At 41.7% G+C, this 16,823-nt stretch overlaps 1 protein-coding gene across 2 annotated transcripts in view; it reads left to right on the forward strand.

Annotated features, from left to right (window-relative positions):
- The first annotated feature begins 12,784 nt into the window (after window positions 1-12,784).
- BNC2 (basonuclin 2) overlaps window positions 12,785-16,823 on the forward strand; it is a 433,897-nt gene continuing 429,858 nt past the window's right edge. For both annotated transcript variants that reach the window (XM_039319400.1, XM_039319402.1), the window contains exon 1: window positions 12,785-15,465. In XM_039319400.1, the coding sequence (XP_039175334.1) occupies window positions 15,463-15,465 (3 nt within the window). In that variant the 5' untranslated portion in view covers window positions 12,785-15,462. The remainder of the gene's footprint in view (window positions 15,466-16,823) is intronic.

The following is a 16,823-nucleotide window of genomic DNA, read 5'->3' on the forward strand; positions in this document are numbered from 1 at the left end:
GGAAGATCTGGCTTCTGGAAATCCTTGATTTACGGCCATGCATTTAATGACTGTTCAAAAGTGACTTACGATCGGTTCTCACATTTATGACTGTTGCAGTGTCCCCAGTCAGACACTCTGCTTACGTTTGGGTGTTTGGCAACCAGCTTGTATTTACGATGGTTTACAGCAGAGTTCCCCAACATTTTGGGGTTGGCGGCAGGGAGCGGGGAGAGGGGGGGAAAGAAGGGATGGTTTTGTGGGAGGGGTAAACGCATGCATGCATACATATGAACACCCGTTGAGAGCACCAGTGGGGCCGCGAGCACCAGCAAAGTTTGCGGCAACGCTCACACGAGTGGGGATGTGCATGCGCATACTTGCCAACTACTCATGCAGCCTGGTGACCAATAGGTTGGGGACCTCTTGTTTATAGCATTCCGAAGTCACATAATTGCCATTGGCCACCTTCCCAGGAAGCTTCCAACAAGCAAAGTCAATGGGAGAAGCTGGATTCATGTCACATCTGTGTGATTTGCTTAACAACCATGGCAAAAAATAACCATGTAAAATCGGAGGCGACTTGCTTAATGACTGCATCGCTTAACAACAGAAATTCTGGTTCTAGTTGTGGTCCGCTGTACTTTTAAGCATAAAAATAATTTTGACAGCATGCAAGGTCAAGTTGCAGTCAATGGCGATTCCAAAATGCACCGCTAATTCACATACTGTATCACAGGGTGTATGAATTGGCTTTAGTGGGGCTACAGTGTAACTGATGCTACTTTGCAAAGAAAGATTGTGTATCCTATGCAGATGCATCCCAAATAAGCACAGCATGTGATACAGAAAATACTGGACTGAGATATGAGTGACCAAAGAAATTATATACAGTACCTCTTTTGTAGGTAAATGATGCATCAGCATCTTATTAATGACACCTGTATCAGTTTGGTTATGTGCCATAAAATCCAATAATGATACCTGTTGCCAAAATTCAGTGTGTTGACAATTCCCATTAATTTTGCCACCGATGTTATTTATGATTCCAATTTTTTCTTTTTCTCTCTATTCTGTTGATTTCAGTTGAACAGTGCCTTATGTGGTGCGCTAGAAATTACAAAATAATGAAATATAGTCTTCGACTTAAAGCAATTTGATTAATGACCAAAGTTACAACAGCACTGAAATAAATGGCTTATGACTATTTTTTACACTTATGATCATTGCAGCATCCCAATGGTCACATGATCAAAATTTAGAAAGTTGGCAACTAACTCATATTTATGACCGTTGCCGTGTCCCGAGGTTGTGCGATCATCTTTTGCAATCTTCTGACAAGCAAAGTCAATTGGGAAACCAGATTCTCTGAACAACCACGTTGCTAACTTAACAATAGCAGTGATCCACATAACAACCTTGGCAACAAAGGTCATAAAATGAGGCATGTATAAATGTATATAACTGAGTTTTAATGTAACATGTGGTTACATAAACAAGACCCAGGTTGATCTTATATCACTCGAGTATATTGGTCAAAACCTAGTCAGTCAAAGTAACTGCATTGTTAGAACTCCCAACTTTTATGTATCTATTGAATAAAAATTGGGATGCCCAAATTAAAGTATGTTGATACTGAGAATTAAATTTGTCTGTTAATTTTATCATACCTATTTCTTTTTTGGTGATTGGCACATTGCATAGATTGATGGATAGGATTTTTTTTCCTAATCAAGTTTACAGCTATCTGTATTTTCATGTAATCAAATCATTGGAGCATGCAAAAGAAAAAACCTCAGTAGTCATTAGTAAAAATAGTAGTATGTGAGTATGCATGCATAATGTATTTTTTTTTCAAGATCCAAGAGTATTGTGTATATTGTTCTAAAATATTTATGCATTTTCTTTGGAAATAGGATTGAGGCTGAAGACCCTGAGGAACAAATACGAATGCAGGGAGACCAAGTTATAATCCAGCACATTAACTGAAGTTGTAAAATACTTTTATTACTTACTTGGTGGAAGAGGAAAGCAGAAACCATAAATCCTTCTCCCAACATTCATCAGCGTGTTTTTGCTAAAAATTATTTCTGTCTCATTGACAGACATAACTTGCTAGAATTCAGTTATTACTTGCAAAAAATGAAAAGGAAATAGGCCATGGGCTATTTTTTTTACGTGATTGTAGGAACAAACTCCTGCCTGTCATACAGTGTATGGGCCAAACCATTAGACAAAACGATGCAAAGCGCACTTGGCAGCGCATACAACCACATCAGCTCAGCTACTCCTTCCCACTTCCTACAGTAGTCAAAATACTTGCCTAGGTTTCCCAAGAATCTCTCTGAAGAACAGAGCCATTCAGAGATAACAAAGAGGAAGCCAGCTTAGTCTACAGCAGTTTCTCAACCTTGACAATTTTAAGGCATGTGGACTTCAACTCCCAGAATTCCACAGCCAGCATTGCTGGCTGTGGAATTCTGGGAGTTGAAGTCCACATGCCTTAAAATTGTCAAGGTTGAGAAACACTGGTCTACAGGGTTCTTGTGGCTTAACATATAAACACCTTGACTGCTTTTCTGATATGTAGTGTAGTGTAGTGTAACCGAACAGAACAGGTTTATTGACCAAGTGTGATTGGACACACAAGGAATTTGCCTCTGGTGCATAAGCTCTCACTGTACACACAAACAACAAAGTAATATAATCATAAGATAGAACAAGGTAGTAGAAAAGATGAGAAAGGTAATAGTAATACAGCCATGCAACATAGGTAAATATCCATATATACACACCAATACATGTTGGTAGCATGGCATCATTGCTTGAATGGATAGTGTGTAATCAGCAGAAGGATTAAGGAGTAATAAACCGATATTAAATACAGGATCTTTATGTATGTGAACACACACATACACATACACAAACCATACAAATGATATTGGCTTAGCGTGTTGTGTGAACTCATCCACATTCTAAAGCTTGAAGTAGTTACTATCTGTCAAAGGATATAATAATTCTGTTATCCACGGTTAAATGCCAAGGCTTCTTAATAAAATTAGAGTATATGACATAATCAAGGAATATCTTTACAACAGCAATAAGATGCTCACCATTTAGTGGCTGAGTGTACATATTGCATTAAGCTATAATGTGATTAATTTGCTTTTGCCTTGGTCTTCATGAATCCAGTTATTATGATTTAGAAATTATGATTTAAGGCTTATAACAGTGTGTGCACTGTATCAGCTAGTTCCTGCTTATTCACCAAACCATGGCTCAGCATCTTAGGAGAAAATCAATGAGAAGAATTTTACTGCCATTGGCAAAAACTTTGGGCAAAAACTTCCCAAGTACAGTCATGCGGAATTTGGAATTCTTAGTCCTCTGAGATATTTTTCTGATTCTGACAATTAATTGAGAACAATTTCTTAGGGCAAAGGTGTCAGTTATGTCAACAACCCTGAACTGCCAGCTTGACAGCCAAAACACCCAGGACAAGTAATGATTTAAAAAAACCGCTAAATAAAAAGGGTAAGAGAACGAAATTGTGGAATTAAACTGAAGTAAGTAGTCAAATATGAGCACAGAACCTAGTCAAGTCGTGCAAAATTGGAGGAATTCTGGGAAAGAAATGGCAAACTGAAGACAGCTGAGCCATCAATCACACTGGAAGGAAGAATTGACAAGGACTTGAGATTATGCACAAGTTCTTCACTTAGGAAGAACATAATTGAAACTAGTGTGATAAAAGATTAACTATTGCCAATTGTCGGCAATAAGGTGAACCACTAGGTTTACCATTTCTCACCTCTTCACAATCTTCAGTTAAAACACTGTTCCCATGTTGCAGTTCATTCAATAAATTAGATATTATCTAATTTATTTTTATTAATTTATCAAATGTATATGTCTGCCCATCTCGCACAGAAGTGATTCTGGGAGGTGTACAACAATTAAACAATAAATATTTAAAAACAATCATTAGAAGCAGCCATAATTAAAGTACAGGAGAGAGTAAACACAATGATAAGGCTATCCTAGAATAAGCCGGACACCCTGGAATGACAAAGCTGGGTCTTGGGGAATTTAGGGAACATTAACAGGAAAGCTAATCTCACTTTGGTGTAAGACAGGAGAATATTCCACATGAAGACAAGGTTGCCTTCTCTCAACCATCTTCTTTGCAATGAATTCTAAATATGTTTTAAAGCTATATTTAATGCAAATAGGCTTTGTAGAAAGAGATTAGATACAATCAGAGTTAGCAATGAATCAACACAGAATAATTTACTATCAGTGCAGAATCAGATTCTCCAGGCCTCACAATCAGGGCAGATAAGAAGGCAAAGTACACCCAAATAATTGGAGTCCAGGTAATAAAATATATAGCAATACAGAGTTGAAGTTCAAAAGCATATCAGAAGAGCTGTTCAAAATCCCAAGAGCTGAGAAATAAAAATTTCAAAGCAGGAGCTGCATCAGATTTTATGATAGCGTTTCCTACAAAATGATCGTATCTCAGTGGGAAGATTTTATAATCCAAATTTCTCTGGCCACTCCTCATTCTAGCTGGTTCCTTGACAAACAATAGCTTTTGCACATTTTCAACTATTTCATTTTGTCCTCTGGGGTGAAAGAGGGAACACTAATCCATAAAATCACAAGACAAAAGATTCAAAAGACAGTCCATACCAATTTGTTGGGTTATTTTAAAATGGTTATTTCAGAAATTACTGTGGATGGTGTTAATTAGGAAAAAATACTGTTCTGCTCTTTGTTTACCTATTTTAGTAATCACCACGAGAATCAGAAAATATCTCCCAGTTATATTCTGTTATGCTGTTGGCTTGGATTGCTTCTGATTTAATCAATGAACACTCTGGTTAGATTATTACCATTAAGTACTTAGGTCTGTTGATAGATGATAGTTGATATGCCACTTGCATACTGAGCACTCAATGCACAAACACACTCCTGAAGTTAGTGGCAACAACTTTAATGGATCAGATTTTTTTTTTGTAAGAGCCATAACACTAGAGAAGGTGTTAGGGGGCTATAGATGGATGGCCAGTCCTTTCTACAACGTTTTCATCTATCCTGTATATTTATCCAGGACTCCACCAGGTTTTTCATCTTCAATGTGATACATTTCAACTTCTGTAAATTCTAGCAACATATTGCAAATTAATTGGAATTGAAGTCAAACTCATCTAGACTTGAATAAAGGTAGTTTATAAAGTGCCTGTCAGGTGCAAACAACTAGATCCACACTTGAAGAGTTTAATTTGTTGTTTTATCGCTCAAGCCTAAACATAGCAATCTTTTCAGACTGACAAGTTTGCACCTGGGGAAGACTAGATAAGATTCAATTGCATTCAAGAGGGATTTTGTACCCATGAAGGGATTCTAAATTAAGTCCTGGTTTGACTCCTCCCCCTGGCTTGGCAGTCTCTCTCCTACATCACCTGATATAACAATGCTCTTGGTCCTAGAATAATCAAATATTATCTGCTTATTTATTTTACAGTCTTCATAGCTCACATGGGGTGCAATGTTAAAATCTGGGGGAAGGTAGGAGCATCATTCTCCCATGGAATTGTGTGTGATGTCAGTTTATATATAAAAGGGGCAAGGCTTGCATCATAATGCTCCATCTGCTATGTTGTTAATTTTGACCATCATCATCCCAGGGCTGCTGCTGAACCCAATTAACTTAGAAGGACTTGAGTTATTAAGTAAATTAAAATGATTAAAAATAACAGTAATAATAAATGCCAATGCCATCCAACCCGTTTTGGATGTCAATAAAATTTAGGATTAAAGGCCTGGTGAAATTAAACCATCTTTGAGGATCATTCAGAAACATTCCAAACTGTGGGACCATCATCCAGAAAAATCTGTTATTTCATCCATGTCCATCTGACTTCAGAGAGAAGGGGGACTCTTACAGGCCTTTCAAGATGTTTCTCACCGGAAGGACAAATTCAGTTCTTTAGGTTCAGAAGATGGTGCTGAGAATAGCTGGGTTTAGTTGTTAGAACTAAAAATGTCAATATAATGATAAACACACACAATGAAAACATGCATGAATATTCTTGTAACTCCTCAATTGTTTCATATACTTCAGACTCAGAATCAGAATCGAGCTGGAAGGGACCCTGGAGGTCTTCTCATCCACCCCCTGTAGAAATGTACTGTACTGTTGGTAAAAGAACATGTACAGTCTCTTGAGTGGAGAAATTTGGATACCTGTTGACTTACATTTGCCTTTTTGGTCTTGTACTTTAATGTATCTACAAGGCTTTATGAGTCAATGAGCAGATGTGTAGACATTCTTTCCATTCTGTATCAAGCCAGTTGCATGTGCAAATAAGGTTTAAAATGTTTACCTCGTGCCTTCTTGTTCTCACAAGTAACAACTGATGATTAATAATCGGAATTCATTGAAACTGGGTGGCTAATAAATTCAAATGAATAAAACTGTATGCATTTCTGCATGCGCAAATAGCCATCTAAGGAGAGGAGGTATGAAGCAAAATGCATTGACAGAACATCATTTAGGCCAAAGAAATATAATTTATGGGGCACATATATGTGTATTCTTTTTTGCTGTCATCAATAATAATTTGATCCTCCTTGGTTCAATGTTTGAGAAATGAAGTGATTGTAAATTCATATTTTCTGAACCCACAAAGCTTTACAAAATTTGGAAAATCCAGCTTTTCAAATTTCAAAAAGTAAACAGGGCAAATGAAAGACTTTTAAATTCCGTTGGCATGAGCATTTATTGAATTTCAAGAACTTGATCGGCACCTATGTACAGTTAAAAAGTTTCGAGGAATATCTTGAAGCTGAACGTGTGCACAGAAATTTGTCGAATGCCTAGAAGACAAAAATGGAAAATACCTTCAAACTCAATTACACCAATATTAGGTAACTAATTTCTTAATCACCCTGGAGACTGAAGATATGTTTATTTCTTTCCATCCAGGACATTTTAGTTTGTCTTCTTTTCTTAATATTTTCATCCTCTTCTAATGTAATGCTTACTTTATTTTCTCTATTTTGGGTTGCATTTTTTTTAATGTGCAAATAACATTATAGAATCTGGGGAAATGCAGATTTGAACATAAAAAACTCTACAGTAGCATATAATAGTATTCTGGTCTGTCTTAAAGTGTGAGCTATGTGAACTCTTCCTTTTCACTCAGTAGTAATAAGTGACTGAATCCTAGATAGGTCTATGACATAGAATGGATTTGTTTCTTAAGAATGAAAAGTTAATGAACAGTACTAGCCTCTGACTCCATCTTTTCACAGATGTGATAACAAAATGTGCTACAGTTAGTCCTCAACTTATAACCATTCATTTAATGACCGTTCAAAGTTACAACGGCACTGAAAAGAGTGATTTATGACCAATTATCACCTTTATGATTATTGCAACATCCCCATGGTCATGTGATCAAAAGTCAGAGGCTTGGCAATTAGTTCATATTTATGACGCTTGCAGTGTCCCGGGGCCATGTGGTCATCTTTTGCGACCTTCTGACAAGCAAAATCAATGGGGAAGCCAGATTCACTTAACAACCATGTTACTAACAACTGCAGTGATTCCCTTAACAACTATGACAAGAAAGGTCGTAAAAAGGAGCAAAACTCAACTGTCTCACTTAGCTGCAGAAATATTGGGCTCTATTGTGGTCCTAAGTAGAGAATTACCTGTAATTTGCTAGTCTTGAGGAATTCAAAATCCAGAAAAAATACTTAAAACCCCTTTGTGAAAAATGTCTGTGGGCTGATGGGATGTATTTTACGAGACTGGTTACTTGTAAGTTAGTTACAGCCAAGATTGGCTTTCTTACAGTGGCAGAACAACATCGTTGCCGAACATGTAGTCATCCTTTATTAACCGTAAGATTCAGCGACGTTTCATTCTTAAAGGAAATGTGCATTGTGTGTTTAACATATGAAATATATAAACTTTTGGCCTTTGAATTAGCTTCATATTGATGAAAAGATTGTGTAATATGATTCCACATAATCTAACTAGTTTAAAAGTTAATTTGTATTATCCCATATTGAGCTGTTCTTAGGAATTTCGTAGTGCAACACTGTGGAACAATGATGGTTTAAATGTTATTTGCTCTTTATTTAACATTTTTAACATTATTTTTTCTATCTTATTTTCCTTTTTTCTACTTATATTTTGCAAGAATCTATGTTACTCCATACGATTTTCCTGATTTTACAGTTTTGTGTAGGCTGTTTGAACTGCACATACAAATCTTGTTTCTCTGTATTACCTATACTTTTAAGAAAATAATAAAATGAAAAAAGAAGTCGCCATAAATTATTTTGTAATCCGGTCAGGTCTACTATCAACTCAGGAAGGCCCAAAGAAGTTGGCCCTGAAGAGAAAGGAATATAATGAGTTTCAGTAACCACTAGGGGGCTTAATGGGACAAAATTTTGGTGCAGCTTGCAAATCTCCAAAAGGGAAATGAGGCAAAAGGATTTGTGTGCCATTTTTCTTGTAACAATAGAAAAGACCCAATGTCAAAGTGACTAATGTTTCTTAGTATCCTACTTAGGAAGGAATGCTAATTCCAAATAGGTTTCAAATTTAAAAAAAAAAATACTTGCTGCTATAACAAATTGCTTTTTAACTTCTTTCACATAATATTCTTTTTACATTTGTCCAATATATTTGTGTATTTTTTAATCCTGTCATTGAACTATTCTGCTAGGTTTTTTTTTTTAAAAAAAATTAAAACCTAATCCAGTGATGGCGAACCTTTTAGAGACCGAGTGCCCAAACTGCAGCCCAAAACCCACTTACGCATCGTCGGGTGCCGGGTGGGTGTGGCCCATTGGGTGGGCATGGCTGTGGTGGTAACGGCAGAGTGGGTGAGACTAAAAAGTTCAATCCATCAATTCCAACTTTGCAAGATTTTTTTTCCCCCATGAGAAGTTGAAATTGACTGAACCTTTTTTTTTTGTACACAGCGGCTGAGACCTAAAGTGAAAACACAGCTGAAGGCCTAGGACTGGGGCGACAGTGCGCGTGCCCACAGAGAGGGCTCTGAGTGCCACCTCTGGCACCCCTGCCATAGGTTCGCCACCACTGACCTAATCGGTCTGTGAAATGGACATGCTATGCCATTGCTTCTTTGCCTTTTCATTAAGATCAAGTGACACGAAATGAAGTGTATGAAATTCTATTATCAGTTTCTTGGAGAATCTGTAAACAACAAGGCTATTTTACATATATAACCAAGTCAAATTTTCCTCAGTGACATGCAGAGTGGAAATGAACTGATGCAGCCCAATTTGTACGCTCTATGAACAGTTTTGCCACATGAATCCTGTGTGTGTGTGTGTGTGTGTGTGTGTGTGTGTGTGTGTGTGTGTATAAACTGGCCAAAGACAATGTCCTGTGCATTGAACCTGTACATTTGGTTTTCTCTGCTGTGTTAGACTTGGATCTATATAATGCTTGACTAGTGCTCATTAATAGCAAGAAGGAGTGTAGTTCTGGTGAGATATGCTACCAATACGGTGGGAACACGTGGAGAAACGGCAGTGTGTGAGTGCTAGGCACTATACCAGTCTTTCCAAACTTGATGCCTTCCAGAGGAGTCATGACTGTAACACCCAGGCTACAATGCTAGGATTTATAGTCCCAACACAACTGGAGGGCATCAGGCTGGGAAAACTGAACAATGACAGTCATGTCTAAACACATCTGCATGCTCTCATTTCTCCTGCTTGCACAACAATTAAAGATTTGCAGCTGTGGACTGCAAGTGAATTCCCATATTCAGATTAACATCAAAGCCATGCCGCAGTTACATATTTAAGTCAATACAGTGAGTCGTAGGCAGAGACTTGGAGTTGAATCAGGAAGCCCCGGTCCAAATCTCAGTTCAGCTCTGAATTTGGTGGCCTTGGACCAAACGTTTTCTTTCGGCTAAGCTACCTCAACATACTGTTTTAAACATATGAGATAATCCTCTGTAGGTCACTTGAAGTTCCTTAGAGAACATATGAAAAACTAATAAATAACAGTATAGGTTTTCAGGCCTGTACTGTGGGGGGGGGGGTTTAACTCCTAATCACTGCGACACTGCCAGTTACATGTTCTATTTCCCTTTGTTTTCTTTCGAAGTAGAAATTGTTCAAATGGCTCTTACAATAAGAGTTTATGAATTGCAGAGATAGTGAACAATGAATGCCAATCAAGGGTTCATCTTTTTTGAGGGGGGGAGGATGCACTGTTCTCTATGAATCCATTAAGGGCCACAACAGGGGCAGAGAGAATGGGTGGAGAACATATAAACCCTGCCTTTTCTCCAATCTGTTTTGCTCCGATTGTTATTCGTGGTGATTAATCAAATTATTTGAATCTCTCTACACACAGCAATTCTGTTTGGGCGAGTAAAAATGGAAAGCAGGGGTTGCTTTCCAAATCATGGGAAGGGCCTGTAGAGATATTGACATCCAAGGGCAACAACGAGCCCAAAACGAATCAAGCTCTCACTTTTGTGTGTTTGGTACAGCTGCATCCAAGTGCAGGGGAGCTGTTTTTCTGGTGTCACAGGCCAATGGGAAAGGACAACAGCTTAAGACTAATTGCTGCAGGGGCTATTTTCAGAGGCCCAAATGAGTCTTTAGCTTGATTCTGCAAAGTGCTTTGCTGGTTTTCATGCTTCATCAGGCTCAAGCTATCAGAGGCGTCTAAATTCCATTAGAAGTCAGCACTAAATAGGCACTGAAGTGTCATGTTTACTTTTGAAAATCTGTCCCTTAATCTTCTTCTGGGGTCGAAAGCAAAAAGAGGAATGCTTTTAGTGAATAGAAGAATGGGAAGTGCTCTATCCCACACATCTTAAATTTAGGTTGGTTGTAAACTAATAGATAAAAAGCCATTTGGATGCAGTGTGCAGGATCCTTCGCTTTCCGGAAATTGTTGCTGAAAAAGAACTAGAACTACGCAATATCACTGCTTTAACAACTTCTTCCTTAAATCTAACTTTGCGATGGAGGATGGGAAGTAAAATCACGCAGTGATTTTAATATATGGTAAATCATACGATAGTCCACTTTCTACACCAGGGGTGTCAAACTCAATTTCATTGAGGGCTGCATCAGCATTGCGGTTGCACTCGGGGGGCCGGGTGGGTGCGGCCTCCTGGGTGGGCGTGGATGGAGTGAGTGTGGCCTCCTAGATGGGCATGGCCAGCTCTACATAGTTTGCGTCAAGGGTGCCTGTGGGGGCCTGGGCAGGAGTGGGACAGATCTGAGGGTCTCTGGCAGAAAGGGGTGGGACCAGGGCAAGCATCAAGGCATGATCCATTTCTTCATTCCTCACAAAGGGTGATAACTCCCCAGCATGCACCCAGGGGCAGGGCCGATGTGGCAGGGGCTGGTTCCTCACTGTTTCTAGACGGGTTTGTGGAGCTAAGACTGAATGCGTTTCAGCATAGATGGCCACCACAAAATTGTACATTGGATCCCGGCTGGCCAGGGCCAGGGCCAAGGCAGCGGGGGCTGTTCCCTCACTGTTTCCAGGATGGCTTTGTGGGCCACATGAAACCACTTCGCAGGCCGCATCCAGCCCCCGGGCCTTGGGTTTGACATGTCTGTTTGACATGTCTGTTAATTTGGTAGTAAAGAGATCCTCTCTGAAATACAGGTTGAAAGCATTCATGACTATAGCTAAGGTTGCTTGGACAGTCAAGCGGTGACCAGACTTCTCCATCTGATTCCTTCCAAAGATGCTTGCACTACAGGTCCCATCATTCCCACCCATGTTGCCAGTAGGTGATGCCACCTGTTGATCAACAGAGCTGAAAAGCAATAGGGAAAGTCTACCAGAAAAGGATTTTCTGTTTCTTTACCCCATATCTTTATAACAGATGGTTAGTTTTAAACTACACAAGTCACAACTTACTGTTGTAATGCAAGACGGCTTTAATAGAGAGAGTAATAACACTTATAGACCACATCAAGTTAGTTTAAATCTGGTTATTAAATAATCTGCTCTATTAGTTTCCCTTGAAAGGAAAGTATTTTCTCCTCACATAACCCTGAGAGTGAGGCTGAAACATTGTGACTCACCAATGGCCAGTCCAGCAGGTGGCAGCACCTGGCCGACCTTGGTTCTTACCAAAAAAAAAAAAAAGAAGAAAGAAAGAAAGAAAGAAAGAAAGAAAGAAAGAAAGAAAGAAGAAAAGAAGGTAAAGTCAGGCCTGGTTGGAAAAGAGCAGGAAACCTTTGAGAAAACATCAAAACATTTTGATCAAAAAATCAAAATATCTAAAGGCTGCATTGGGAAGATAAAAAAACATCCTGGTAGAAAGCAATACTGCTCTTTGTACAGGATGATCAAGATCATTGAGTTCAATGGCTTAAAGGGCATCTATTAGAAATGCGAATTTGAGAGTCGTGGGTTATATGGTGCTTTTATGAAGTATGATGGGGTGGGGTTCCCACTATTCTTCCCTGCTTCTGTCTCTCTTTGCATTCATGTATGGATGCATGTCCTTCCTTCAACAGTTTCACACAATCTTAAGAACCTGAGCAGGGAATTTTAATCCATCTAGAAATCTGAGCTCTTAAGCTGAAGCGCTGTCTCAACTATGGCCCACTAACAATGCAATGCTTACTCCCTTTTCGCCCCATTCCCTCTTCTCAATGTTTTTATCTCTTTGTCATGCTAGGAATATGTCAGGGAAAGCGGGGGGGGGGGGGGAGAGGGGGGGATGCTGCAGCAAAAAGCAGGGAACTGGTTCGGGGGTGAAATGAACCTGAAGGGGCCAGTCTGTTTCTGAACAATTAGAAGAATTAGTCCTGATTGTCCAGCTTTGCCCTGGGTTCAGGCCTTGTGATGGCATCAGAACTGTAGCAAACTGACAGGAATATGGAGTAGAGGCATTTGTTGGGAGTACCAGGCATGTCAGAAGCAAAGTGGAGGGCTGAGTAGGTTTTGACAGGCCAAATAAAGCAAAGCAAAAGCTAGCCCAATTTTTAAGTGGCAAACTGACTAAGTAACTTGTATGGGATTGGTGAGGAAAGCAAAAGTATTGGTTAGATTTATAAAGCTGTCCTGAGGGCTTCAGCTCCAACTTGATAGCTGTGCTCATACAGTACTCATGTTCCTGGGTAACTATGATTCACAGAATGACACCAATTTTCCAGGATCATAAAACAATAAAATGTGTACTAACTGCACTGGCTGGGTTTGCATAACACACAAAGCTGAAATGTGGTTGGCTTTGCTTCTAGTGCTTCTTTCTTTTTCTTTCTTTCTTTCTTTCTTTCTTTCTTTCTTTCTTTCTTTCTTTCTTTCTTCCCTCTTTCCTTCCTTCCTTTCTTTTTTATAGTGGCGAATGATAACCTGTTTTGGATGGACAGGGTAGTTTAAACTCTTTTAAGATTTATAGAACAGAGCAATTTTCTCCAGCTTAGTGCCATCCTGTTAACAAGGGGCTACCTAAGGGATTACAATTCCCTTAGTTTTCCAGCAATGTGGGGGGAGGGAGACTGGGAAGGATGGGGAGTTGCAATCACACAACTCATCAAACCCGGCAAACACAATCTCGTCCACTGTTGTGTGTCCCACTTTAAGCTGGGATTTCTCCAATCTCGGGGAAGGATTTTTGCCTTCGAAATCTTGGCCAGAGAAGCACGAACGAGACATAAAAGTCCGATTCTCTTTACTTCCAAAGTAAATCCCACCGAATTGCACGGGACAATCACAGACTGCTTGTAACATTTCGACTTCTGCGTAGGGACGGGAGAATCGAAGCTGCCTTTAGAACAGCCGCGGTGTTCCGGCGAGGCGAGCTCGGAGGTGGAAGAGGCTGAACGTAACGATTCCCCTCTTACCGCAACAGCGTCTCCTTCGCTGCCGGCTCCAAGTCGGCCGAAAGTTTTTTTTTTTTTTTTTTTTTTTTTTACGAAAGGCGCTGGAACTTCCTACTCATCCGCCAAGCGGAGGCGGCGATTCGGCGCCGTGTGCGTTTGCGCCCATGACGCTTCGCGGGAGCGAGGCTGGCTTGAGCTCGAAAGCCCGAACAGTTCGAATTCGAAGTCCGCGCGCCCCGTCGGCGAAGCGCTCGCGTGCGGACAGGCGGGCCGGCGGAAGCCTGGAACGCGCGCGGGCGTCTCCTTCAGGGTTGCCTGCCGCTCGCTCAGCTCGTTGCCTTCGCCTTTAAGCCAAGCCGGTTAAAAGAGCCTTGGCGAACCAATGCTGGCGGAGCGCGTGAACGCCGCCCCAATAAAACGCGATAATATTTTGTTTTAAAAGGACGCTTGGGCGGTAAAACCACAGAAGCCAGGGGAGGGGAGGGACGGCGGGACCGCGAGAAACAAGGAGAAAAAAGCAACACCACCACAAAATCTTCCTTACGGGGTGCCGAAGTTTGCTTACTCCGCCTGCGACACGCTTTTGAGTTCCCCACACTTTCGCTGGCCTGCGCCGCGGCTTCCTCCTCCTCCTCTCCCTTTTCCCTCCTGGCTCGCTCTTGCTCTCTCTCTTTCGCTGGCTCCCTTCCTACTTCTCTCTCCACCCCCTCCCCTTTCTCGCCCTTTCCCTCCAGAGGCGCCTGGACGCCTTGGGCTGATAAGGAAGACAAGAAGCGGCGGCGGCAACCGAGGAGCGTGCGTTGTTGCAGCCGCCGCGCTAGAGAGGGTGGGGGAGAACCGGCCCGGGAGGGGCGCGGTTGGTGGAGCTGCAAAGAGCGAGCGAGCGCCACAAACCCAGTTCCAAGAGCGCAACTCCCAGTTAATAAAAAGTTCCCGGCGGGGTCTGCTTGAGGCGGTTCCCCCCTCTCCCCGCTTCTCCCGGTTTGGTTTTGTTGTGTTTTTGACAGCTGGGCGCAGGCGACTTCTCGTTGGCTTTTTCGGCTTTGCCCAAGGGGGGAAAAGTTTCCCATTCCTACTTCCCCACCTCCTCGCTTTCCTTTTCCCAGGACCAATAACGAGCAGCTCTGAGGTACAGTAGCGGTGGGAGGAGGTTAAAAAAAAAAGAGAGCGAGAGAGACGGGGGGGGGGGAAGGGGAAAGCTCCGTGTTCTTTCAGTTTGGGACGACCTAGTCCCCCCCCTCCTTTCGCCCAACCTGTGGCAGGACTAAGATTCAAATTTCTCGCTTCTTGACCTCGAGGCGCTTTTTCTCACCTATCGCATCTCCCTCGCCACCCCAACCTCCACCAAGCCCCCCCCCCCGTCGCTGAAACTTTTGGGATGCGAAGGCCTTGGAGTCTTCGCATGCGTGTCTGTGTGTGTGTGTGTGTGTGTGTGTGCGTGAAAATCACCTGGAGGGCTGTTGAGAGAGCCGGTTTGGAGTGAAGGGGGGGGGGAGGACAGTCCCAAGAAAAGCTGAAGGAAGGAAGAAAGGGAAGGGCCGGTGCAGGCGCTGCCGCTGAGAGGAGTTCCAGAGCCCAGGGGGTGCCCTTGACAAGCAGCATGCAAAAATGGTAAGAAGTTTTCCAACATCCTTTCTTTATTTCCTTTTTTTAAAAAGAAACCTAACTCTCTCTCCCTCTCTCTCTCTCTCTCGTTCTTTTTTTTTTTCTTTCTCCCCAAATGTGCCGTAATGCAAACAGCCTTTGCCTGGAAGCGTGTTTCTAAAACCGTTGAAACAAACAAGCAGTCGGCAAAAAAATTCCTGTGGTGCAAAGACCTGCGGAGGGGGGGGGGGGAGAGACGGGCGGCTGGAGAATCGAGCATGCGGGCGGCGGGAGGGGGAGAATACAGGACAGTGACATAACTTAAAACTTCGCCTAGCGCTTCTCGTCCCGCTCCTCCCTCTTCCTCCTCCTCCTCCTCTCTGGTTGGAAAGGAAGGAATTAGATGGGAACTCGATTTCTTTCTCTTTGACTCCTTTATTTTTGTTAATCGCATCCAAGGTGAAAGAAGATCAGTGAAGAAGTGCGCGGGCGGGGCAGGGTTTTTTTTTTTTTTTAACCTAAGACATATGGGATCGCGTTAGGGAAAGGTGGGAATGAAAGAAAGCGATCCCTTTTTCTGTGTAGATGACAGACGCGGTCTTGGTAGCAAACCGGCGAGCTAACACGGAACCGAGGATGGGAATGGGGGGGGGGCAAAGGAAAGGAGATGGGGATGTGTATCTGCGGGCGCGCGCGTGCCTGTGTGTGTGTCTGTGTGTGTTTGCGCGCGCGCTGGTGTGTCTGCGATCCACAACGCCTCAGGCTCCAAGACCAGAAGGCAAAAAGGATGCCGTCCGGTCGCAACTTTTTTGGGGAGGCCATGTGCTTTTACAAAGTTTGCATTTCTGCGGACAGCAATTGTTAAGGAAAACTTGAGCGGAGTTCTAGGAAGAATGTTTTTTTTTTTTTTTTTTTTTTTAGAAGTCTGCCTTGTCTGCCTGAGTGTGTTGTCATTCTCAGCATTGCTGGAAAGTAAGCTCTGCTGGGATTAAGAAGCGCGTGTGAATCGCACATGGGGTTGAGGAAGGTGTATATGTAAACGGGGAAACGTCAGATCTCTATTAAGCGGTTGCAAAATGGCTGATTTAATGTTTTAATTCTTACCTCTTTTTTTATTATTTCGGAAAATTTTATGGGAGTTCACATAAATCGGACAGCCGGTGTTGAAACTCTTTTTGCCTGCGTTTTGTGTAACTTGACTTTATCTAACAACTGACCTCATTTAAAGGCATGGAAAGAAATGTTTTTACGCTTACAGTTTTTAAAAAATCCAATAGCTCAGCTGATCGGGAAGCAGTTTTTAAAAATAATCTTTAGCACAGGAATCAAAGTGGATAGATTCCTCCAGGACCGCTGCCTTGTATTTTAAGCATGTTGTAAGTCTT

Source organism: Crotalus tigris, unplaced genomic scaffold (assembly GCF_016545835.1).
Source record: "Crotalus tigris isolate CLP2741 ecotype Arizona unplaced genomic scaffold, ASM1654583v1 scf7180000023589.2044511, whole genome shotgun sequence".
Classification (NCBI taxonomy): Eukaryota; Metazoa; Chordata; class Lepidosauria; order Squamata; family Viperidae; genus Crotalus; species Crotalus tigris.